The sequence below is a fragment of the Pseudopodoces humilis genome, chromosome 4 (genome assembly GCF_049639895.1).
Source record: "Pseudopodoces humilis isolate 2021_Gansu_Grassland_sample_001 chromosome 4, ASM4963989v1, whole genome shotgun sequence".
Lineage (NCBI taxonomy): Eukaryota > Metazoa > Chordata > Aves > Passeriformes > Paridae > Pseudopodoces > Pseudopodoces humilis.
In genome coordinates, this window is record NC_142203.1 from 65,657,526 (window position 1) to 65,683,551 (window position 26,026).

Genomic DNA, 26,026 nt, shown 5'->3' on the forward strand with positions numbered 1-26,026 from the left:
AATACCATGTTCTCTCCTACACAACACAACAAAACACACAAAACTGTTGCTGTAATAATTTTTCTGTAGTATTTAATGTATGTGAAATGTGTAGGACTTTTTAAAAACAGAAAAAAGTGACTATAACCTAGCCTGAGTTTTACAAGGGCTACACCTACAATAATCTGCAGCAGCATAGCAGACTACAAACTTCAGCAGGCAACTGTCTTAAGTTGGTAAAAAAACTATGTTTCTCCCTAATGTAACCTCAGAAATAGTATGAGTTTACTGCCCATATACACACCAATACCATGTTATTGCTACACTTAACAACATCAAAAGTAGGTAAACGCCGACATATGAGATGATATGGATATGAAACTGACTCCCTTCCTGGAAAGAGTGCTTTGAGTGTACCCTCCAAGAAATTCAGCCAGAATGTTCCTACAGAGATTTAGCAATAAAGAAATTATGTAATTCCATACAAACTGAATTAAAGAATTGACCAACAATATATAATCCTCAACTCACACTAGCATTACACATATTCAGATTCTTAGCGAGAAAAATAATGTTTCAATTATTTTTGTAAGTAGGCACTAAAGTGATAGCATAAAAACCAAGCAAGTATTACATTTGTCAAAGAGTTTGTTTTGAAATCTCAACCTGCAAAAACTGCAGCTTGTAGAGACACATTTTTAGTGTAATTATCAATGAAGCCTAAAATCCTACATCTACAAAACTGTAAATGCTATAGTCTACAACAGTTACTAATTTACATCAGAAGTTACCTGAAGTTTCTCAAACTCCTCTTGCTAGTTGGTAGTCTCGCAAGAGAAGTGAAAATTTCTTCTAGTATTAGCTGTCTGTGTTTTTCATACCGGGAGAACACCTATTTAATAGTTACAGGATTATTAGACAATGATTTATTGTTATATAAAATAGAGCTTCTAAAATATATTGTAAATAATTATATATGACAGCATGCACGTCATGTGACACTTCAATAAATTATAATTCACCTTATTGTTAATGCATTGCTTTCTCAATGCAAGCAATTCTTTAAAAAATACATAAAAACTTTTCCAGAGATTTAGAAAAAATCTTTATATAACATGAATATGCATTAGGTCTAGAAAATACCTTCTATTTAAAGTATTTTTGTCGATGGTATAACACATTATATAGTAAAGTCAAACAGTGTAATACTAAGTTTTTATTAGTTTTTATTTTATTTGTTAAGACTTAGTATTTATTTCTCTCAGTACAAAGGAAAACTCTGTCATAACACAATTTACGTGAACACATGTAGGTTGTAGAGTACATTTGAGAAAACAGTTTTGCTTCCTGTGCCAGGTTTTAAAGTTTGCCATAGAGTTTGACAAGATATGTTCTTTCAATTTACAGAGTCAGAACCATTGATTTTGCCTTCCCTTTTGTTTGGGAAGAATAGTGAAGTATATAATCCTTACAAAGACTAAAATCTCTCACTTGAACAAGGACATTTGTGTTCTACTACATTTTTCCTGAAATAGTATTTTACCTATCCTGTGATTTTTTCCAACAGTCACCTCTTGTGAGAAAAATAATTTATTCTATTATACAGAAATACCATACTAGTTCTATGACTTACTGTGCAAGTTCAAAAAAGAAATAGATATCTTAAAATAAAAAAGGACAGGTAAGAGGAAGAAGCTTGTGTTTACACTTTAACTGACAAAATTAAGAAGCTTCTTGCTTAAAGTAGGCAATTTCTTTCTACAGCATACTCTGCAAATAGGGGCAGCTCTGACAGATACCACACTATTTCTATATTATGGTATCAAACTGCAAAAACATGCAAGAACAGCATTAATCCTACACTCCAATTCTCTACCAGAGAGAAAATACAGCCTATGTAAATGCCCTAAGAACACTCAGCAGTACAGGCACAAGAACCCACAAATTAGAAGGCACTTACCGCAGTTACTAATTTGATGGCACATAACTGTAGCTCACTGACATTTTCTACAAAGAAAGGTGTTATTCCCATAGATGACACCTATCAATGGATAGAAGTTATTTTAAGTACATAGGATTAACAAACTGGTATTTATGCAATGTCACAAGTCAGCAGGTAAGGCTTTCAACAATTACTTTGTATTATTTGCAAATGAAAATATTAAATTATGGCACAGGTCTTATGAGAGATGGCTGATGCGGTATGAGGCTGTTTAGGATGGAGAAGGGGAGGCTCCAGAGGGGGTCTTATAGTCCTCTACAGCTCCCTGAAAGGAATGTGTAGCCAGGTGAGGTTGCTCTCTTCTCCCAGCTAACAAGTGACAAGACAAAGGAAATGGGCCTTAACTTGTGCCAGGGGTGGTTTAGATTGGATTGTAAGTGCCTATGGAAGTAGTCCAGCCAATATCCCTGTAGATATTTGAAAGATATGTAGATAGGACGTTTAAGGACACAGTTTAGTCGTGCGCTTAGAAGTTTAGACTTGATGTTCTTAAAGATCTTCTCCAGTGTAAATGATTCTACTACTCTATATTTGAATACAATCAGGTTAAACTTTTCTTAAGTGTAGAAGAGAAAATGCAAATGACGTACTATGCAGTCACTCTGATGTTAAGAATTCAAAAGCTTGTACTGATTTCAAACTTCATGTCACTGAGATAACTATATTTCACTTTCACTCTAGGAAAAGCAAGGCTAACATTTTTGGACATGAATTCTGAAAAAAACCTACCTGAAGAATAGTTGTATCCGTAAGAAGCTGTATCTCTAGCAACTCTGACAAGCTGCTGACAATGTCACAAACTTTGTTATACAACATCACTATAACTCTTTGCTTGTGGGTGGAACACTTGGCACGTTTTGCTTTTGAACTTAAAACACCACCTAGAAAATAAAATACACATTCATTAATATTTTCAGTGTTTCAAATACTAGAAAGATGATCTTCCTCAAAAAGTGCCCCCAAATAATTACATCACTACGGATTTGCAAAAGCAATTTAGAAAAACTACTTAGTAGCATCAGCTGGAAAGCAGGAATTTCACATGATAATTATCTTTCATAATTACTCTAAATTTTTGACCTGAAATTTTAAAAGATTCTTAAAATTGGAGCCATGCACCTGTCAGTATGTACATGAAAATAAAAGGCTAGAAGTTAAATAGTCTTCCCTGAAACAAATCACTATATACACAGGGACTATGACTAGGAAATTACTTATTTCAACATAAAATAACTATACATAAAAGTTGAACTTCAACCTTCTAAGTACTGTAATCCAAATACATTGGTTACATTGACATTATTGCAGTAAACCAAGGCACTGTATGACTAAGTTCTTCAGATGACACATTTCACTGGTTTTTTTACTATGTTTCATCATCCTCAAACTAGCAGTGGTATTTATATATAACTGTACAGCTGTTCAGGATACTGTATGTGATAAGAAAGAACTACTAGTATAAAATTTGCATACAGAAATCTTATTCCACAAAGTCATTTATACCATCATATATTAGATAAATTTTTATAACTTTTAATATGGAAAGATTTCTTAGCATACTAACCACCATGAGGATCCACTCGATACACAGGATCATACTGAGGATAGAGAGTGTTCTGCAAATGAAATTTTGTGTACTGGATAACTCTTTCTATTACGTCCTCAATATATACAGCTTTAGGCATATTTGGTGATGTCATAATATTGATAGCAGTAAGACAAGCATCAGCAGATTTTGTCACTCTTTCCATAATGAGATCTCGCCATAATCTCTCCTCATCTTCAGTGTCATTATTCTGTAACAGGCAAGAAAAACAAGAGAATATGAGCAAGAAGTTAAATTTTTATTCTCACCAAGTAAAAGAAAATAATGCTACATTAATATGCTTATATACACTAACGTATAAAATATTGTATTTTCTTTACAATATCAAATTTTTTTTTTAAAAATCAAGTAATATTTGTTTTACTAGCAACAAGTTTGTAATGTGTGTCTAAGCTACTGGTCTTCAAAGTCCTGTAATCTCTATTCTTTTGTTAGAACACAAAGGTTTCTGTGTCTCATGGGACGCACTATAAGGGAAGACTGCTGTATGCTCTATTTACGACTGATGTACATCCAGCAAAATCTAATTCCTTCATCTGGTGTTTCCTTCTTCAGTGCTGCTTTGATTCACATAATTTCTGCCACTAGAGGGAATTCTTGTACAAAAAGACTTTGCAAGTCACATGAAATCTGTAAGTACACAACTTTCTCTGCTTCTTAAACCAACCCACTGATTATCAACCTCCTATCAAATATGTCTATTTAGATTACAATAGGCTACAATACAATAGTCTCTGTATTACTGTGTTTACATGAGGTACCAAAACAAACATATATGAGGTTCAATATGACCATCCAGGACTATTTAAATATTGTAATAACATTATTACAGCAAAGCTAGGTAGAATTTCTCATAGCTTCTTGGCTACAGACAGTGCCTCCAAGGAAAAAGAGTCTTTACTACCTATATGACACCACACTTCAACACTGCTGGCTTTCCTTGTAAAGGTCAGAGGTAAATGAGACTGTAACACCTTTTTGTCTTCGGGTTAAGAGAATTTGAACCAATAGAACAGTGCATTATATATATGATATACATAATTATAAAATCAACAAAAATCTGCAAATCAAGAGGTCGCTGCAAGCTTCTCAGATACAATGGCTTTACAGAATTTGCTACATATACAAATGACACCTTAAGGAAAAAAAAATGTTTTCCCTAATTAATTTTAGAAATGAAATTAATATTAAAGCATCCTCTGCTTCTGCAAAATACACTGACATGGAGGTAAGATATCTTCACTGCACTGTAAAAGTAGCAAGCTTATGCCTTAGGAAAGACTTTCTTTGTCACAATGATTAGAACAATTTTTAATACTTTTAAGAAACCCTAAAACTTGTTTGTTTTTCTAAAAAACTTGTTTTATATTTTTTTTTAATCCAAGTTTGTCTCTAAATTGCAAGCACTGGACAATTTCATTAAATATAACATAACATAACATCATATCATATCATAATTATATGACAATAATAACTTCTGAATAATTTTGAATTTTACTTCAAAAAACTAAAAGAAAAATATCACTTTAAAATCATTGGCATAAAGACTTCATGACAATGAAGTAGACCAGGTAAACCCTTACTTCCCGTTTATGCACTTTTTGTATTGCCAAAGACATTCAGAACCATATTCTGAAACTATAAAACCCTTACAAACTATCTAGATCAAAGTATTTAGGTACAAATAGTGTGTCTCTGGTTTTTGTGGTCAAGTTCAAACTCCTCCTTTCTGATATAAACTACTACTCTCGTACTTATACTGATGAGGTGCTTTTCTCTATAAAACTCAATTCTAATTTTGCTGCAATATAGTTTTAAATAGAAAGTGTATAAATAAAAAGTATGTGAAATATGGAACATCAACATCATAAATTCTCTAAATCTTTGAGTAGTTTTAGGTATACCAGGAAAAAAACCCATCCTAAAACATTAAACTTCCCATTAATTTAATTTACATGGACATTGAAACTTGGCAGTGTAAGAACACTTAAACCATAAACTTCCTCCTAAATGCTCAGGAGAAAGATAGACTCCATGTGAAAACTATAGTATTTCTGACATTTTGTAAGGGATACTTTATGGACACATAGCAAAGAAACATGCAACAACAGTGTAAATTACACCAGAATTACATGAATATTTCAGGATGAAACTATAATATCTCAGGATGAAACAAAAGAAAATACAGTTGCTCCCAACGGATCTGTTAATTGTAACTACTAGAGTAAAATATGATTAGTACTGAAAAAATATAATTAATTTTTGCTTCAAGTATTAAAATTTGAATAACTCAATCAAACATTTGTTACATTAGAAATCCCTTTCACACACATACACAGTATTTGAACCTATCACTAAATAGGACTCAAGTGAAGAAAACTATTCTGCACAATGGTGTGAAATTATGAAATTTCAAACTCACATGGTTAAGTAAAGTAGAAAGCTTTGATCCATCTTGAATATTCTTCTCCAAAATATTCAGGACTTTTACTGTTTTATCTGTTGAGAGCTAAAACAAATAAAGAAACATGTCAAACAACTGCAGGAATATAAATAATTCCAAATTGCTGAAAAGAACATTGAGGAATGAAGGACAGAGCTTGTATAATCTGAATCACCTCAACTGTGAACAATCTGGCGTGAGGAGAATGCAGATACTATAATGAAAACAGGTAAAATATATTCTAGGATTGCAATTAAACTGCATTTTCAACCAGCAAAATCCAAAGAAACAAATTTTTAAACTGCCTGTCATTAATGTTGTGCTGTTCTATGCTTCTAGAAATAGAAATTTACCAAATCCATGTATGATCTACAAATTCTAACTGACAATACAGAGCTTTGTTAGGAGAAAATCCATATTGCATGAACAAGTAGAAATAAATTCCCTGATACTTGAAAGATAATAAAAGGGAAATGTTTTCTTAATATTAGTGCTATCTTCAAAGAAGTCACATGTTGAAAAAAGTAAATTGAACTCACAAATCTTCTGAGAAGTCTGATTAAGTAATTTGTGGAATATGTTAAACTTGAGGAGAGTCAGCTTCTCTAATCTAGATACTATTCACCATTGGAAGCAACAAAACTGATTTTATATAGACATGCATGTATGTGTGTATGTATGTATGTATGTATGTCTATGAATGTGTGAAAAATATTGAAGGGAGTGTAAGAGTGAGAACGATCAGGACAGAGAAACAATCATGCCACTCACAAACTACAAAGGAAGGTAGGGGGATTGAACGAAAATCCATAAGGAATATCTAATGTTTGGAATAAAGAAGTTTGGAATAGTCCAGAGTAATTATAATAGCATGTGGTTTCACAGACGCTCCATAAACTTAAGTGGTCAAGAGCAGGCAAAGAGTTTAACAAAGGACATAAGACGTAAGACTGCTCAAAGCCAAAAGCTCCAGGAAGAAAAAAGGAGATCAAGAGCAATGTTTCTAGAGGTGAGACATCAACAAGTTTGCACTTGTTGCAAACAAAAGTTCCTCTAGCTGACTGGGGAAGAGTAGGACACCTTTCAACAAAAAAGTCTCAGCTTCAGAAAGAGTAACAGGATGTTGTAAGTTCCTAAGCACTTCATCTAAGTGAGCAGAATCTCAGCTGTTCTTCTGGTCTGTGCACCCTTGAAAAGGGTGGATTGTAATTACGGAGGAAGTAAATTTTTGTATGTTAATCAATATTTTATGTTCCAGAAAAAGTTAGATTACAAAGAGGTACCTTGTCCATAATGCCCATTGCCTTGATTTTTGCAGATTCACTACCCAACTCACTAAGCTGATGTTTGCCCAGTAACAATTCCTGTGGGATCTCATCATCATCACCTTTAAAAAAAAAAAAAGTAAAAAATTAACAATCATATTTCTAATAAGACTTTTAGGAAACCAGTATTTTTTATTACAATATGCAAAAGCTAACTGAAAAAAAAGAGCTAATGGTCCAAATAGTCAGCATCTAATGGTTCTAAATAGTTAGCATCTAATAAAGACTGATAATGATACCTTTTGGTTGTGTTGAGTATGACTGCCTCTCAAATACCACTTAAGAGACTAACATGAGGTATGCCCTTCTGAAAGTCACAAAGTAATAATTTTTAAAATAGCAAACCCCATTTGTTGGAGTATTTGTGCAATCACTTTTATTTCAGTAAAACAAATCTTAAATTATTGTAGCCCTAAAGTTCAAATCGGGGCAAGAGCAACAAACAAAAAACACATATGAAACTAAGCATCTTGAGATAATCTGAGTCTTAATTATACTTAACCTTAGACAAAAATCATGTTACCAGACACAGAAAGATCCAGTGACTTCACTTTTATGTTCAAGGTTGCATGCACTATGGCTTTAAAAACTAAGAAAATAGAAACTTGTTTACTATGCCACTCCCCTTGTTTTAATCCTGTGACAAAGATGGTAGGAAAAAAATTAATGAATATTCCATTATCCATTTCAAAAGAAAGTCACCTTTGGCAACATGAACTACTTCCTTAAACACTTAGCTAAGGACGCTGTTCTTCTATTGAAATAGGTAAGTGATTCAGTCTTAGCCATAAATACACCAGGGATCTGCTGCCTGAAAGGAATAATCATATCTGCATGTAGCAGATGCATAATTATGTGCCTTGGACATTCCTAACAAGAGAACCACCTTGTTTACACATTTGACACCTTAATGACATCCCAAAGAAGTATCCTTTCCACTTAAGGGGACTACTCATTATAATTTATGCCCCTTTTGGATTCTGCAGACAGAGGAAGAAGGATCTTCTTCAGGCAGTGGCAAGTGTAATTGGAAAGGTAAAGGCCACCATTCAAGGTGGAAGCCATATAAATCCAGAATGCCATAGCAAGTTATCACATAAAATTAAATCACCATGAAGGAAGTTCAAAAATACCAATACAGGTTTTTCTCTGGGGCAAGCATTTTGAAAATTTCTTATGTATTACCAAAAGCTGTAAAATCCATGTCTTCCAGATTTTCCAAAATATTCTCTATTGAAGCAGTAAACCTTTTGAAGGTTGAAGAATCCATCATTTCTGGTGAAAAAAAAAGAGAAATTAATAAGCAATTATCTTTAAAATATTATAAAGCAGAAAATGCAAGCTTTAGAATAAATTTCCTAAAATTACCTTCAGGTGTTAGTTTAGGTTCATAAGCTTTCCTCTTTTTCTGTTTTTCTTTCTTCTTCATTTTTCTAGCCACTAATTAAGAGAATAAGGAGTAAAACAAACACATCCTCAAAACATAAAAAAGTGATTATTTACATTTCTTACACTTTTACTTGATATTGCATGCAATGATGTCCATTTTAAAATGTTTACCATATCCATTAAAAAAGCACTAGTATTATGGAATAAGATTAAATCCTTATAATGATCAGTTACCCTCACTGAGGCTAGGAGGTGAAGAATAATCATCCATATCAGAGTCATCGGGACTGCGATTACGGTAACGGCCACTACCAGAAATCCTCCTTCCTTCATAATGACCACTTCTCCTATGGTCACCAGAACTTCTTCTGTCATGTTCTTCATACTCCCAAGCTTCATCTCTATCCTTTTTGTGTCTCTTACGAGAAGCTAGAAATAAATGCATTTTAATTTTAAATACAAAACTTACACTTCTAATAGTTCAAAACTGAGTATTTTTAAACATTTAAAAGATGTGCAGATGTAGGGCTTAGGGACATGGTTTAGTAGTGCACTTTGCATTAGTTGTATGATTTGACTTGATGGTCATAAAGGTCCTAAATTATTCTATGATTTGCAGGTCCAACACTCTTGTGTAGCTGTTCTAAATCAAATGGACACTAAAGTTACCAGTACAACTCCGTAATGGATTCTTTATTTTCATGTTTTCTTTTGAATTATGACAAAATGTGCTTGAAACTGGCAAAGATACCAGAAAACATTTAAAAATATGAATTTACAGGGTGTTTATCTTTTTAAAAGCAAAGTAAGCAAAGCTGTATAAATCAAAATCAATTTAATCCTTTTAGAAGAGAATATTGAGTTAATCTCCTCAGTTACCTAAATTATGACCATTACTGGGTGTCCATATTCCAATTCAGTAATTGCCTTGCCCGTTTAACACACCAAGTTCCAATGAGACTTTGTAATCTATTTTCTAAAAGATACTCTGTTTTGCCAAAAGAACTAAAACTTTGCCTTGGTATATACTGCAAGAAATTTGTATAAAAGAGAAAGCTGGAGTCACAATTCTGGGCCAAACAGCAAGCTTCTACCACAGATAATTATTCTAATTAATTTTCATTAGTTTTCACTTGGTTTCACCAAAAACCCAGCAAAAGTGAATGCTGAAGAAGTTGGAGCAAATACTGCACACAGGTTTTGTGGAAATAAAATGGGGGAGCAGAATGACAGCTCTCTTGTTACTTTGAAAGAAAGTCTTGTATATTTTAGTTGATAGAACGCTCAGTTTTAACAGAAAAAGAAATGGATGAGGTGGTAGCTTCCTCCATGAAATCAGCCAACTTTCCATTTTTTAACATAACCAGCTAACTGAGCTCCTAAAGAGATGTCTAACACAGACTATACTGCAAAGATCAAAACACTTGCAAAACATCACATTTCTAGACTGGCAGTGTTTATTGCCAGATTATTGCTTCTGAACCTGCATATAACACTTCTGATATTGTGTGTCTCTACCAAAGTCTCCCTGGCATGACTGTATATAAGGTTGTTTCTGAGCAGAATGGCTCAAAGCATTTATACAGAACTGGAACTGAACTGAGAAGTTCTTACCACAACCCATGTATTAAGAAACATAAGAAACATACTAGGTTATAGTCAATCGCCCAGGATCAGAATTAATAAAAATAACTCCTAAGGGAACACTTCTGTTTTGCAATGAATCCTAGAGGTATCAAATTCCAAAAATGTAGTAGAGGTGGTCCAAGTCTTTAACCTAATAACTCAGTTCAGGCTTCAAGCTGTAGTACATCTGGATTGAAGTTCCTTCTGGAAAAGTATAGTCATGTTCAGGATGGCAGAGGTACTAGCACTGCCTAAAATGGTTGAGAGAGTAATCTGTGACTGAAGAAATGGTGAGCCATCTGGGAGCACTCAGTGGGTAGGAAACTGGCTGGATGATCACAGTCACAGAGTTGTGGTCAATGGCTTGATGGTCAAATGGAGATCAGTGACAAGTGGTGTCCCTCAGGGGTCAGTGCTGGGGCCAGACAATGACATTGAGATTGAGGGCACCCTCAGCAAATGGCAGATGACACAGAGCTGTGTTGTGCACTGGTGGGAATGGATGCTATCCAGAGGGGGAAAATTGTGACAGGCTCTAGAGGTTAACCTGTGTGATCTCTTTCACAGGGACAAGGAGTCCTAGGACAAGGGGTAATGAAACCACAAGAGCGCATGTTTAGATAAGAGATCAGAAAGAAATTCTTTCTGTGAGGGTGGTAAGGCAGTGAGCAGGTTGCCCTGAAGCTATGGATGCAACATGCCTGGAAATGTTCAAGGCCAGGCTGGACAGGGTCCTGGGCAACCTGGTCTAGGTGAGACATTCCCATCCATGGCAGGGAGGCTGGGACTAGGTGACCTTTAAGGTTGCTTTCTAACCCTAACTCAAACTGTTCTATGATGGCTGGAGTAAATGCACTGGAGAAGAAAGTAAGAGTTCTACTGGAAAAGTCTTTACACATATTAATTGATTCCTTTATCCCGTGAGAGAGTGTTTTCTGAAGGCAGATGGCTCTTTCTGTAGTTTACAAATCATCTGTAACACTAAGCTCTGTTGGATGAATTCTGACCCCAGTTATATTTCCACAAGAAAAGTAACTTCCAATATTGCTTCCTGGCAGAATTCCAGATTGACCAGTTTATCAATGCTGCATGACAAAACAGAATGTGTTACAGTTCTGCTAGCTCTACAAGACAAATAACGTGAACATTGGAGCAGCTATTCACAATCACTGCTCTACCATATTTATTTTGAAGTCAATAAAACTGACTAAAATTTAAGTATTAATAACATTTCAAGAGTTAGGATTGATTTTATACATAAATAAATATTATTTGGAATATAAACACCCAATTTCCTTCTGAATTCTGCCAAACATTTATATAATATCATATTTAGTAATTACTGTAAGACAATTACTTCATCAGTCTTTTTTATCTTTAATTTAATCTTTTAATATTGTTTAATGGCATGTCCCTTCTTAATGAAATATTCAAAGAAACTTCTCTTTTTCTATACTAATCACTATTTCATATTTCTTTAAATTGAGTTTTAGGAAAACGGAATAATTAAGAAACATGTATTTGTAACAGTAGAAATCTATTCAGTGCCACAATCTATTCTTGCCACAAATCTTTCACTTTTGTTTCGTTTTGATTCAGTTCTACACTATTCTTTAAGAAATACTATAATTTATTTTTAAACCACATGTATTCACTGAATTGATTAGAATAATGGACAGATCTCTTGAGTGGATTTAATGAAACTAGAATTTCTCAAGGCATATCATTATTGTGAAAGTATTCCTTAACTTGCTCAGCTTTGTATTTAAGAATTTTGACAGCTACTATGGCTAATATATAGATTAAGGTATTTGAAATTCTTGACAATTCTCTCCATTCCCAACCAACCTAAATAACTTTGCTCAGTGAATTTATTTTTTTAATTCACTGTTCCAAATTGTTAACATCATATACAGGTGATATGATATGGTAAACAGAGAATATAGAATTCCTGAGTGAAGCAAGTCATCATTAATCCCTTGCCATAATTTAGACTGATTACAATTTACCTCAAGACACCACATTCATGCACAGAGAAGCATTATTCAGCTATAATTAAAAGGGAAAACAAACAAAGAAGGACATTCTTTTCAGCTTCTTTGATAAAGGTCAAAGGTAACAGTGTTACAGTTTTCATGTGCAAAGACTCATATTTCAACCATGATTGGATGAAAACTTGAAACATAGTAAGAAGCACAACAAACAATCTTTCTCTTTTCGACCTTAAGAAATACTAAACTCCAAAACACTATATTTAATGAAAGTTCATTAAGATGTTTCTATAAACAAAGGTGCAAAACTTGGGAAAAAATCATTATAAGCAAGAGTCCTCAGGCTAACAGGCTTCTCCTGCAGCCCTGCATGACTACATGGCTCAGACTGAACTGATGCACGTTGTTCAGTTTATTTCCAGTGCTGGTTAACTGTACAACCATAGAAACTAACCAACCATACTTCTATCAACAGGTAGGAAATTCCTATGCCTTCCTAACTTAGAGGCAAATAAATATTTTTCCTTAGGAACTTTATTCAATTGCACAGCAAAATTCTAAATAGAAGCTTCCTCTCTTCCTTTTAAAACAGATTAATTTAATTCTTAATTCAAGAATAGTAGAAGCAGCAAATGGTATTTTGAGAATTCATCAAGAACAATTTCCATTTTTCAAGGAATATGATACGAAATACTAGACAAAATATTTTAAGAAACTTCTGTGCAGTAAGACTTTCAATTTAGAGATCTTTCACTTATCAATGAAACTAAGAATAACTCAAGAATTTGTTCAATCAAATTTCTCTCTGCATACACTTGTATGTAAATTCTGTGCTTCTTTAGAGGATATTTTCCTTAATCTGAATAGTTAGAAATGTTTTACGGTACAACTGAAAGCAAAAAAAAAAACCAGCTAGGGAGCAGTTTCCAGTAAAGTAATCAGGAAAATAAATTTAACAACTACATTGCTTTTCATCTTGAATGACAAATCGCAATCAAGTAAGTTTTCTTTTAAAAGAGAACCAAGGGCTCCTGGCCAGGCAGTTGTCAGGACAGCAAATTAAGGGCTGTATGTTTTAGGGTAGCCAACTTAAAATATGTGTATTTTTTTGTAAAAACAAAATATTAGCTTTTTTTACCTTAAGGAACAACATTATGTACTACTTACATTCAAAAGCTTCTTCACTGTCATTATCTTCATCAGAACTGATTTCAGCATATTTTGGTTTCTCATTAACTGTGCTACGTTTGCGCTTGTTCATTTTCACACGTTCACAAAGTGGCATGGTGGATTCAATTTCTGCCAGAAGCTCAGGAGGCAACTCCTTTAACACTGACTGATCTATGCTACCTATTAGTGGAGAGTAAGAAGAGCAAATGTGAACCTGAAGATAAAAAAGAGGGCCAAAATCTACAATTCTTTCTCAGGAACCACTCACAGGATAACCACTAACAATCAGATAGATCACAGTTAGATAGACTTGAATATATTTGACAGCCTTTTTCTTAAAGTTCACACTACAATTAGATAAAATAACACAATAAATTACATACACGTTTCCATCAATAAAATACTTTGTCAGTCATAAAAATGAATTACCTTTGAATAACCTTTTGAATTACCTTTGTAGAACAATATCCTTGCTCTGCTCCACAAAGTTTAGTCTTATTTCAGTTCATCCTCTGAATTTATCAGGTTTTCTAACAGTCGTAAGTAAATTATGGATTTTAGTGCCTCATTAACATTTCTGTTTACTATCATTCATAGTAATTAGTGTACACAAAAGGGACAGTAATAATCCCTTTTCCAGTAAGGAGAGACAACCTGTAGCAAAACTAAGGGTCATATCCCTAAATACAGGCCAAATCATTGACAACTCAGCTTCTGTTTCAGATTTTTTCTTACCTCTTACTGGTAGTTTGGTGAGTCAACACAAATTGTTGCTTGATTTTTTTACAAAACAAAACTGAAACATTTTTATTTAATACAGACAAACAGCTATCTCAACCACAAATCAGACTTCTTTTCCGCAGTGATAAATAGGTAGAAAATATCACACCATTCTCATAGTTTTGAAACCAAGATTATACGCATGTGCAGTCAGAATGACGGAGATTTGCAGGCAAAATTTTTCTAACTGAGAGAAGGAAACAAATCAATTCAAAAGTATTTCTTTGGGATTTATTTGATGTCTTATTCTTATTTATTGAAGAATCTATTATACAGATTTGCAGATTGTCAGACTAAACTAAACTTAATCTTTTTCCAGCAACAGAAGAAACATTTTCATCGTAAGTACCTCTCTCTCCTTCCCAATGCATACTGTATTATTTAGAGAGGAAATCACCTCCAAATTGCTACACACATATATTCCTCCAAAAAATCTATCTCCTGCATGATAATACACTTTTTAATTGCATTCACTACACCACTGTGCTAACTTTCTAAAACTTATTTCCATTTTCGCGTTACTATCCTAACTTCTAATTCAAGAAAGTCCTTGGACTTTTTCTTTCTCTCTTTAAACACCTTTAATCAGAATTAGAAGAGTCCTACTATGTGATTCCAGCATCAAAATATATTCTGGAAGTCATCTCATTTAAGTGCATTTTAAAAAACAATTTAACAAATATTGGCGTTTCTGAAGTGAAACATATAGAAATTAAAATGATAGTTAAAGTTGTCCCTGCTTCCTTCCTATTGTGCTCACTGTTATCTATTTGTGTTAGGTTGCCATCCTTATACAATCACCATGTACCAAAGCTACCTAAATTATCAATATTGCTTTTGAAAATGCTGTAAAACATTTCATGGTGTGGTTGGCCATGTTCCTCAGTTAATGATTAATTTTGTGAGCTATGCACTTGACTTCAGACAAGGAGAAGTATTGCAGCATGGGCAGACCATTTCCCCTCTGTGTACCAACCACTGTGTCCCCATACTTTGTATGCCTTTACAGTGCATACATCCAGCCCCAGAATGCAGAAAAAATTACACATACAAGTTTTAAGATAATTTGCACAGATGAAATTCATAGAGGGCTGTAAATCCAGGTTCTCTAATATGAATTTTCAATTTTATGCCCTTTGGTAATTTCATTAAAATCAGGAGGACTACACACATAGCATTAAGTCTACAATAAATCTGGACAAACAAAAACATTGCAAAGGACAGCTACAAGTAAATGAACAAAAGTTACATTAAATCCTCAAATAACAAACAAAACTCACAGGCTATTCTATTGTCTCCTAGGAATATCTCTACTTGCTTTCTTTTCTTGCTGACTTTTCATTTTGTACTCACTCTTTGAATAGAAATCAAAAATCATAGCATTCATTAGACATAAGTGAAAAAAAAAGACTTTAAATAGTTATAAAACTTATTTTATTTCTGTCTCAAAAGTTCCAAGTTTCTATTTCTCCAGTGCTAAATTCAACAACTGCTTGATTTGTATTCTCTCCTGTTACAGATATTTCAGATTACTGTATAACCTTACCCATTTGTCTTTTATTAGGAAATAGGCAAAGCTTACTTTATTCAAGTAGGGAACAGCAGAAAAAGAACAAATAGAATTATTATAGAGCTCTCTTTAAGCTATCATTGAAATTCTTCTTTCTGTCACGAAAGTAAGTGTGCCACATGCCCAGTTTTCTTAGCTGCTGAGGATTGTAAATAACCGAATCTATAGTTTTACTTATGTAGTACAAAGGAGTTAAGCATGACTGTACACATATATACAATTCTAATATGCATGGAGAAGGACTTAACATCCTTTTTGAAAAAAAACAGGGATATTCTGTACTTTTAGTCAAGTCAAAAGCTTGTTAATATTTATTTTCCTCTATTATTTATGCTTGAATCAGGGCAGCCCAAAAATCACTAGAAATATCTTACTAAATTCCTTCTCTAATATCTCCTCTTTTATAATGTAGACACTATTTTTTTTCTATTCAGAGTGGTAAAGAAATACAACAATCCAGTTCACCTAAGAATCCAGTCACATGGCAGTAAGAATTAGTTTATAAAACACATGCTAATGCCTTTTCAGTTTATGGGAAATGTTTCTAAAACAATTAATAGAATATGTAACACAAACCTCTTTAAAATCTACAAATCCATGTACAATCCCTTTCAATTTTCCAACTTTTTTTGCTAAGTTTGCTAAGACCTAGTACTTACTTCCGTGTCTTCGCCTTATTCAGTTACATTTGGCTCTAGCATGCATGGCTTTTTAAACAGTGAAGAGGAAGTAACTTTACTAAAAAGTTACTTGATAATCTAATAGAATGTCCAAATAGCTTGCTGAAGGACTGTCAGCACCAATGGAAAAACTCAATTTTCCACAATGTGTGTGATCAGTGTACACCACATGCCTGAAATGAGACTACAGGCATGTGTATTCTTCAGGTGTCATTTACACATAATATCAAAACTTCTGCGACTATTAAAGTAAACAATCAAAAAAAGAAAAAAACCCAAAAAACCCAAAAAAATGGAAAAAACCCGCAAAAACCAGGAAAGTACCATCTTAACAAAATTTTTCTTACTGCCGTGAAGAGCATTCTAAAAAACTCCACACTGTTGAGTCCAAAGGGAAGACACAGAAGAAAAATTAATTTCAAAGAACTGTATATATGAAAAGTAATTTCTACAGTGCTTCTCCAAACATATGCAATGCTGTCCACAACTTACATGCAAGTTACTTGCCAGAGAAGAACAAATTCTTGGTTTTGCTTGATTGCTATCATTAAAAAGTTTCTAAGGAAAATATTAATATTAATGAATCTTCATCTACTACTCCATGTCCACTGACCCTCAAGATAAGATGTTTTCTCACCAAGCATTTCTTTACAAAATATAATACAGTAAAGATCAGTCAGAGAATCTCAGTGAGAAATGAATTAGTCTGTAAGCCTGGTCCCATATTTTATTATGGTCTGGGAAGTTTTTCAGAGGGTTTTCCTGTGTATAGTAGAAACATTTCTATAAATATCTAGAGGATGCAGCATTTCCCTTCTCCACATATGGTTTAAAAAACTTATGGAAAAGAACAGGCCTGATTCACAGCTCAGTATTGTGTTTTGCAACTTCAACTTTGTAGAACAGCTTTAGTTAATGTTTATGCATATGTAGTCTTTGGGAGGATCCAATATAGCTTTGTGTTGACTTTGCAAGCCAAGTAGATACTCCTGTCCAGGCAGATCATCCTTCAAGAGAGGTTAAACATTAAAAAAAGGTAACATTCTTCCGGACTTTTGCTGGGTCCATTCAATATGGACAGCATAATTATTTTTTGACATAAAAATCTGTGTTCTTATTACTTTCATCTGGCTTGATGTAACAACTTCAAACAAACACCTATGGAAAAGAGGATGATTCTTACTGATGCTTAGGTGAACTTTTCAGGATCAGAGAGGCTGTTCCTGTCACGAAATCAAAACCAATATGAATAAACTCTTACTTTCTCAGTAATGATTTATCTTTGTTTTCCAAACTCTGGAAAATAAATACATCGTTTAAATCAGATCTTGGTACAATTTCCTGTGAACTATGAGCCATCAAGATTAAAACACATTTAGAAATCTGAACTCTGAATTGCTACTTTTATTACTATGAGACAGTTAATACAGTAGAAATATAAAAATTATTTTTTTCCATTTCTGTGTGCCAATTGTTTGCAAAACTGTAATCAAAACTGCAGTTAATGCAAATTCATATTTGTAAACTCTATATATCTTGATTTTAAAGTGCAACTTTTCCCAACTATGAAGACATTGAAAGAACACACAAAGGTCTGAGAGGGTAATAATGCCACCTGTTTGGGGTGAGGATATTAATCTACCCATTTCTTAGTGTTTAGAAACTGTAGTTTGACCACTGAATTTCTATACTAAAGAACTGTCACTCATCTTCATTTGGACATTAAAAATAAACCCCTACTGACTGCAGCTCAATTTTGCCCTTTTCTTGTTCATTTTTTGTCAGAAAAGACTTTATCTGTTACTGGACTTTTCCTATTTTGTTGATGACTTATATATCCAGTCTTGTTTTTATTCCACAGAGACTAAGCCCACCTCCCTTAAATATCCTCTCTGAGCATTTGCTAAACAATATTCCCCCCTTTTCTAACAGAAGCTTACAGTCTAACTTTCCTCTTCTGTCAGGCATATACACGCAAGAAGGAAAACAGTTTCCTTCTGGATTAGCTCAACCAACCTTCAAACCTGCGCTAACTGAAATAAAATATCCTTATTCCATAAGAAGAGTGCTACTATTTTGTTGAACAGCCATGTCACTGTAGCTACGAAAGTGGAGACTCGAAGGTTAAATCTACAGCAAATACTCATGCACATAAAGTTGTGTTTTAAATAAGGAACTAAAAGGAAAAAAAAAAGGATAGAAGTAGTTCCCTATATTATAAGATATTTAGATAATAAACACCTTTCTAAAACAGCTAACTATTGTTACAGTATAGCATTCAGGCACAGGAATGCAAAGGGCCACAGGAGTGCCTATGAAATGAGGAAGACATTGCTGGTTAAAGCTGAAAAATCTTTGATTCTTTCTCAAGTGTGCAAATTTAATGATATCATTTCCACCAGGCTCTCCCTTAAAATGCTCCAGTGCGTTCTTTATTTGGTGAAGCGAGCCCTTGGTGATGAGTCTGCTACCCTTGTAGTGTACCCAGTGACAAGCTTCACACTTGTCAAAATAATTTTGTGCTCTGGACAGTTTCAGGAACAGAAGAGGGAACACAGGGAAAACCCAGCAATTTTTTAAAGTAAATTTAAGTTTTGAGGAGGACCTATCTGCCCCTATGATGGAAGTTCCACTTTAATCTCAATACCCTATCATCAGCTGAAAAACACATAATCAATGAATGCTGGTGAAAACAAACTGAATACTACATTTACACCAGCAGCTTTTCCCTTTTCTCTTTCTTCTCCCCTCTCCCCTTCATTGCTGTAAAGCTTATGGAAGGGTATACAGCTACATCTGACAGAATGTATCCAAAAGGATATAACCCTCTATTGAGTGCCTTATCCTCATCTTTTGACGTACTGTCACTACATATATTAAGGGATAACTCCAGAGCTCACCTCACATACGGTTATGCCAGAAAAATCGTGGGGAAGTGAGGTGCCCTCACCTCCACCCAAGGGACTGCACACACAGGAATTCTCTGCTGCAATCAATTTAGCAGGATGGAGACAGGCAGTGTCAGGGAGAAGTATGTCCTACATTTCATTGAACCTGCTTTAACATATTTTATAAAACAATTCTTCCTCATCTCCCCCAAAAGTAGCACAAAGAAAAGGCTCAGAGCCTTAAAAAAAAAATTTTCAGACTCCCCGCATTTACTTCAGTCCTTAGCTCTGGCCTTGAAGGACGGGACCCAGACAGGTTGGTCAGAGAAGGATCTGGACATGGCAACAGAATAATTCCACGATACAACAGAGGTCATCATTAACATCAGCTAAGAAACATAGATTCAAAACAGATTTTAATAGTACAAAATACTCTGAGAAGAAACAAACATTTTTAGGAGGGAAGAAACTTCAATAGGGAACTCTGAAATATCCAGGCAGAAAGCAGGGAATACATCCAACACGTGCTCTCGCAAGATTCCAAGAGAACTCACATTGACATTGGCATCAATGATGTTCTCAAGCTATGTGATTGATGTAGAAAGTTACTGCTGGCCTTATTGCTGACGTTTTGTCTGTATAGAAATTGATAAAAGGAGGCTAGAGCAGTCTAGTTTTCCAAGATGTTGTACAAAAAATAAAGCAGTACTCAGAATAAAAAGGAGCAAGGTTGGCAGTTGAAATAAATGTAATGCTGCACAAACTCCCTTGCTTTTATGAACCAGTGTTGGGGGGTGATTTTGGATTTTGCTGTCAATGCTTCTGAACATACACATTGAAATTTAGGCCAACTCATTTTATTGTTTTAAGAAGTTAAGGTATCTTGTCCAGTTGCAAAACCCAGCATGCAATTATCTGTTCATATTTTTCTATTAAAACTCCTTTCAGTACTCAAAGGTGGCTTATAAAAAAGGAGGGAGGCTGGCTTTTAACACTGGCAGATAGCAATAGAATGAGGGGAAACAGTTTTAAATCAAAAGAACAGACATTTAGTTTAGATGTTGGAAAGAAGTTCTTTATGGAGAGGGTGGTGAGCAACAAATTGCCCAGAAAGGTTGTGGGTGCCCCATCCCTGGCAGTGTTCAAGGCCACACTGGATGGGGCTCTGAGCAACCTGAAGTGCCCCTGCCCATGGCAGGGGGTTGGAATGAGATGATCTTTAAGATAATTTGTAACCCAAACCCTTCACTGACCCTACGATGACTAATGTTTGGGATCTGAAATTTATGACTAATATATTTTTACAGCCATGTATTCTGATGGTTTACTGCACCTGAGAAAAAGACCTTAATTAAATAAAATCAGATTACTCCTCAGAATTTCTCTTGTCATAAACCAAAACCTTCTATACAAGGAATATAATACAACCAAAACATTTGCAGAGAATAAGTAAAAAAAAGCCATTATTTTTCATCTCATCTGCAACTTCTAGGTACATCAAGAAGACCTGCTTACTTTTCTTACTATTGCATAGAAGTATTCTCAGTCCTTATCACTGAAAATATTTCATGAAGCTACTGGTTTTGCTTCTTCAAGATAACAATTACATAAGGAACAACAACAAAAGATTGCTGATGTTTTAGCTTTAAATATAAAATAGTACAGGAAAATTGCTTCGAAGATATTTAAACAGAATGTATGTTTAAGGAAGTTATTCAATGCAAACAACAGTAATTTGAAAGACAGAGAAGTCTTTTTTTGTCAAAAAAGTGCTGTTAGTATTCCCATGGAGCAGAAATAAACTCCAAATTTCAAGTAAACAGTTTAAATTTTCTTACATTAAAAGAGTCACCTAGAACAGATGATAATGTTGAGCAACAGAAAAGTTAATTCTCCAGAAGCAAATATAAGGCTTTTTGGTATTTGTATTTAGTCAAATTTACCCTTTAGCTAGAAGAAAATTCAAGCCAAAAATTTCAAGCATATATTCCTGCACATAAGCTGAGATCAATATCCACCATTAGATCCTTAGACACATGAACTAGTCTGCATTGCATACTGTAATTCACATCAGACAAATTGCTGGGCCACATTTACATGTTGCAATGCATTGTTGCAAAAATTGTTTATGCAAAATAACTTTAGCTATTCCCAGAAGCAAGAGGAACTCTGGTTCTCTCATCCATGTCCATGAACCAAGAGCAGTTTCAGACTTCCAAGAAACTGTTCTGACAAATTAGGTAATAAAATTAGGTAATAAATGTAACACTTACATGTGCCAAAGTAATCTTTCAAAAATCAACTAATTAAACAATGCACTCCTAAATCTGCAAACAGACAAAGCATCATATTTCAGACAAAGTATAATGAAATGAGTGAGTTGGGTCAAATTCATTATTGCTGCTAAGAATTCGATGTGACACATGCAAAATTCACTCTTCCTATACAGAAAAATACTGTAGGAGCACAAATCAAAATGTTTACCTTAGTAGCAAAGTCTAAAGCAGGAAACAAATAGCAGCAAAGAAGTCACCAGGCAAAGCTCTGTGCTGAAAATGTCACCTCTATTACCAGAAACTGATCAACATTAGGAACTACTCCTGTGTGCAATGCCTGATTCCTTCTGTGTACCAATACCAGCTTATCCAACATCTACTTCTGAAAAGCTAGCACCAAAAATGAAGGCCCCAGAGAGCATGTACAATTCCCACACAAATCCCAGCAACTTTTTAGAATGGGACAGACACACCATATCTTAAAATTTCCTGCAAGCAGAAGCAAAACCATTCTGGTGCAAAGCATATAGGAGAAATCAGACCTTCCTAGACTTTAACAAGTTATATATAGCTTAGACTTTTAACTAAACAATGTTTGGAATATTTTTCAAAATGTGAGTCTATTAACCCAGGAAAAAAAATCAAATAATTAGGGCTCAATGAACAAAGTGCATATTTAAATGACTCATCTGCAAACCTCACATATCTTGAAATACTTCTAATGGTACAAGGGTGAGCCAGTACCTCTTCTAGTCTAGTTAAACTGAGAGGAAGTAGTCATTAATATATCAGAAAAGAGAAAAAAAAGGAAGACTGTAGAATTCTTACGAAAGTCATAGCTGTTCTTCCATAATTACAATTAAATTTTAGTTTGAAGAAGGTTTAAACATTTGATTAGAGAAGAATCATTCTAATTTTTCTGCTGTAAATGCTGAAATACAGTATTTTTTCCCTCTGAAATGTGGCATAATTTTCTACAGATCTACCTGGTGCTGCATGCACATGCAAGATGGTCATCAGGTTAGTATTCTGGTCTTGACGCATGCAAATGCAGTTGCTACCAGGAACTTCAAGACAGTGATTTCAAATTCAAGATATATGGAACTGAGCATTTTCACAATGCTAACATTTACAAAAGCACAGTTTATGGGAAGCAAGCTGAGTTTCAAACTTTCCTTTACCCAGGGTATATTTTTACTCTAGTTATTTCCTTGTGGCCCATCCCTCTGATTTCCAGGTGTCTGTTTCAGCATTAAGAAATTGTTATTTTGGAAACAAATTTGTGTGAATTCTAAAATTTTATGTGCTAACATACATAACCCAATTTTGTCCTTACAGAATTCCTGTACATGAAGGATTTTAAATAAGGTTTAGAATTGGTACTTCCTTTCTGTCCACAGTTTTCATCTGTACCATAAAGCATCTTTAAGTAGTTTGGCTGTGCTACGTAGAAATCAGTGAGAAGCATCACAAGTTCAGTCTATTGAGCCTACACAATCTGAATACAGCTCTTCATCCTGAAACACTCCCTTTCTCGTCACTACTAGATGATAATTGATTGCTGTTTCCTGAGTGAAACTATTTCCAACAGTGCTAGAACCCAAAGACAGACTGTCATGTTACACAAATGCCAAATCAGAGTTACTACAGGCTCAGAAAAAGTCACCTGGAATTAAAAACAAACTAACCCCCCCCCCCCAAACAAACCATATAAGCACAGAACACAGAAGAATCCAGAAGAATTTTTTAATGACATGAAGATGATTAAGCAGTAAGATTTTTAGCTGATCCTGTAAAGAGTATGTATGAAGAGCACCTTTAAAGAAATATCAAGTCTTTACTCAAATTTTAGATGAAAGCAGCGGGGAACACAATATATTTAGGAAGACTTGTAGTGAGCAACACAACCTTAGGTCTTCAGTTCTGTGTTGTAAAGATAAGGAATCCCATAACAATCTACACACAGATAGTTACAATATCTCTCATTACTTATGCTTAACAAAGGAAAATTTGTCTTGTTAGAATGCAGTAACTATGAAGCTGTTAACAGCTCTCATCCCAACACAGCTGATCAGCATAGCTCTAAAAAGCAGCAGAGAAGATATTCACTGAGGTTCTGAAAAGAAAGGACAGCAAACACGACCTCCTCATTGCAGGCACAAACTTAAAGGAAAAGTTTCATGGATCCCACAACAACATACATTTGCATCAAAACCAGGATAAAAGACATTCACACATGTTAAAATCAGACAAAGAAAATGTCACAGTACAGTCTGACCTGGACAATATTGGCCACAAGACTTCACCACAAGACCCTGTAACAATTATACTATAAAAAATCCATAACTTTCCTCTGAGATACACTAAATCTTTGAGAAAAATACTCAAAGATCATGGGAGAGAGAGATGGAGAGAGGGAAGTTCCTTCTTCCTGTTAAATGCCAAAAGGGACTCTTGGATTGATTCAATATTAGCAGCCACATACTATGGTTACCCCTCCCATTCATAACTTGATAACTTTTCAAATGTGTTTAAAAAATTTGGTGACAATGTTACCTTGTATTTTTGAAGCCCAGTGCAAATAAAGCTATGATTTTAAAATTTAATATTTACTAAAACAATGCAAAAAGTTGTACAGTCTTTCCGTTCGCAATGAATTAATTGTAGCTTAATGTGAGTCAATGATATTGAGTTTTGTAATGAATGGGAATTAGCCTCTTAAGAGAGAACAAGTATCTAAATGGTGTCTTGAACTAACTGAACCACCCTATTTTAAACTGCATTTTAGGTAAATTATAGCAATGATGTTGCACATGACAAAGCCAGAAGAACACATTCTCTTGAGGGAGGGATGGATGACAAAAAAAAGAAAAAAGAAAGCACAAGAGATACAAAGGTAGTGAAATAAGAGAAAGTAAAATATACTAAGCTACGTGGCATAAGAGGCATGTGAGAAGTTGAATAATGATGCTAAAAGGCAACACTAGAAAGGAATTGCTACAATCTACTAAGTAGTATAGGATGGACTAAAAGAAGATTTATGAAAATGACATTTCCTAGTGTACTAAAAAGTTTATAAGTAAAACTGGCACCAAGTAAAACTGTGAACACTATTTCAACTGGATTGAGGACACTGTTGTAGTGGCATGAATATATCTACACCAGTTAGCTGTTGACAAATAGGCTTTGCCTTATGAAGAGAGATAATTTTATTACATCTCTACCTTCTGAAGCACTGGAATTAATTAGCATAATATGTTCTAGGAAGTAAGTTACCAGAAAAACATACACATCAAAAATCTGCAGTTCAAAGACACTTTCTCCAAAATCTGCCTGCTGAACACTCAAAACTTAATTTGTAAGATAAAAATAGCGGCATTATTCTTTTCATGAAACCTATTTCTAGTATCATTGTAAGAACCTTATTCTGAATACAATTGCAAAAAGACTCAGATTCAAACCATTCTTCCCCTGTAAAACAAGTAATTTCAAAGTGCAAGAAATGCAAGAATATTATGACTTCAGAAAGAAAAAAAAAAAAAAAAGGCAGAAAAACACTGTAGAGAAATTAAAAACCTGACTTTAAAATCAATGCATTTCTTATCTGTGACAGCTACTAAAATCACACCAAAAGTCATTAAAACTTTTCAACATTATGAAAGCATTCTACATACATAACCACATATAATACAGATTACAAGAAAAAAGTAATTCAGAAACATTTTGGAAAGCATACATGCACTGCCTATTGTTCTGAAGACTTTAAAGTAACTAATTTTCTGCACATAAAGATGTGTGAATTCAAAATCTATCCCACTGAGACTAGAACTGAGTTCCATAAGAAAGTTTTTAGCATTTCCTATCAAGATAATAAGGGTTTCATCTTAAAGCTTCAGATTAAACTGAGAACAAAGATAACATAATTTTATGGTTAACTCTAGATATCTATTATTAGAAACAGAAATCTTGCATCTTTTGAACATCAAAAAGGGACAGGGACAATTCTCTTATTTCCAGGACAAAGAGAAATCCCTAACAAGGAGGCTAGTATTTTACAAAGATGTAAAATACATCACGAATTATTATTAAGGCTTTTTAGAGTTAATAAAAACAGGTCAGTAGATAGAAAACAGGCAATTAACGATACAGACAACACCTCTTTACAGATGCACATAAAATACATTCACAAAGATGATTTCTACACAATTTCTTATCAGATCAGCTATGTAAGAAAATGTTTTAATCCTGAAATCATTATACACCTGGAAATGGATTTATACAGCGTCCTGCATACAGCTGTA

At 34.2% G+C, this 26,026-nt stretch overlaps 1 protein-coding gene across 8 annotated transcripts in view; it reads right to left on the bottom strand.

Annotated features, from left to right (window-relative positions):
* NIPBL (NIPBL cohesin loading factor) overlaps window positions 1-26,026 on the bottom strand; it is a 150,127-nt gene that overhangs the window by 31,239 nt on the left and 92,862 nt on the right. For all 8 annotated transcript variants that reach the window (XM_014256949.2, XM_088054677.1, XM_088054675.1 and 5 more), the window contains 10 exons: window positions 13,529-13,711; window positions 8,979-9,173; window positions 8,724-8,795; window positions 8,541-8,630; window positions 7,314-7,417; window positions 6,010-6,096; window positions 3,546-3,777; window positions 2,711-2,862; window positions 1,940-2,020; window positions 771-871 (listed from right to left, as the gene is read on the bottom strand). In XM_014256949.2, coding sequence (XP_014112424.1) covers window positions 771-871; window positions 1,940-2,020; window positions 2,711-2,862; window positions 3,546-3,777; window positions 6,010-6,096; window positions 7,314-7,417; window positions 8,541-8,630; window positions 8,724-8,795; window positions 8,979-9,173; window positions 13,529-13,711 — 1,297 coding nt within the window. The remainder of the gene's footprint in view (window positions 1-770; window positions 872-1,939; window positions 2,021-2,710; window positions 2,863-3,545; window positions 3,778-6,009; window positions 6,097-7,313; window positions 7,418-8,540; window positions 8,631-8,723; window positions 8,796-8,978; window positions 9,174-13,528; window positions 13,712-26,026) is intronic.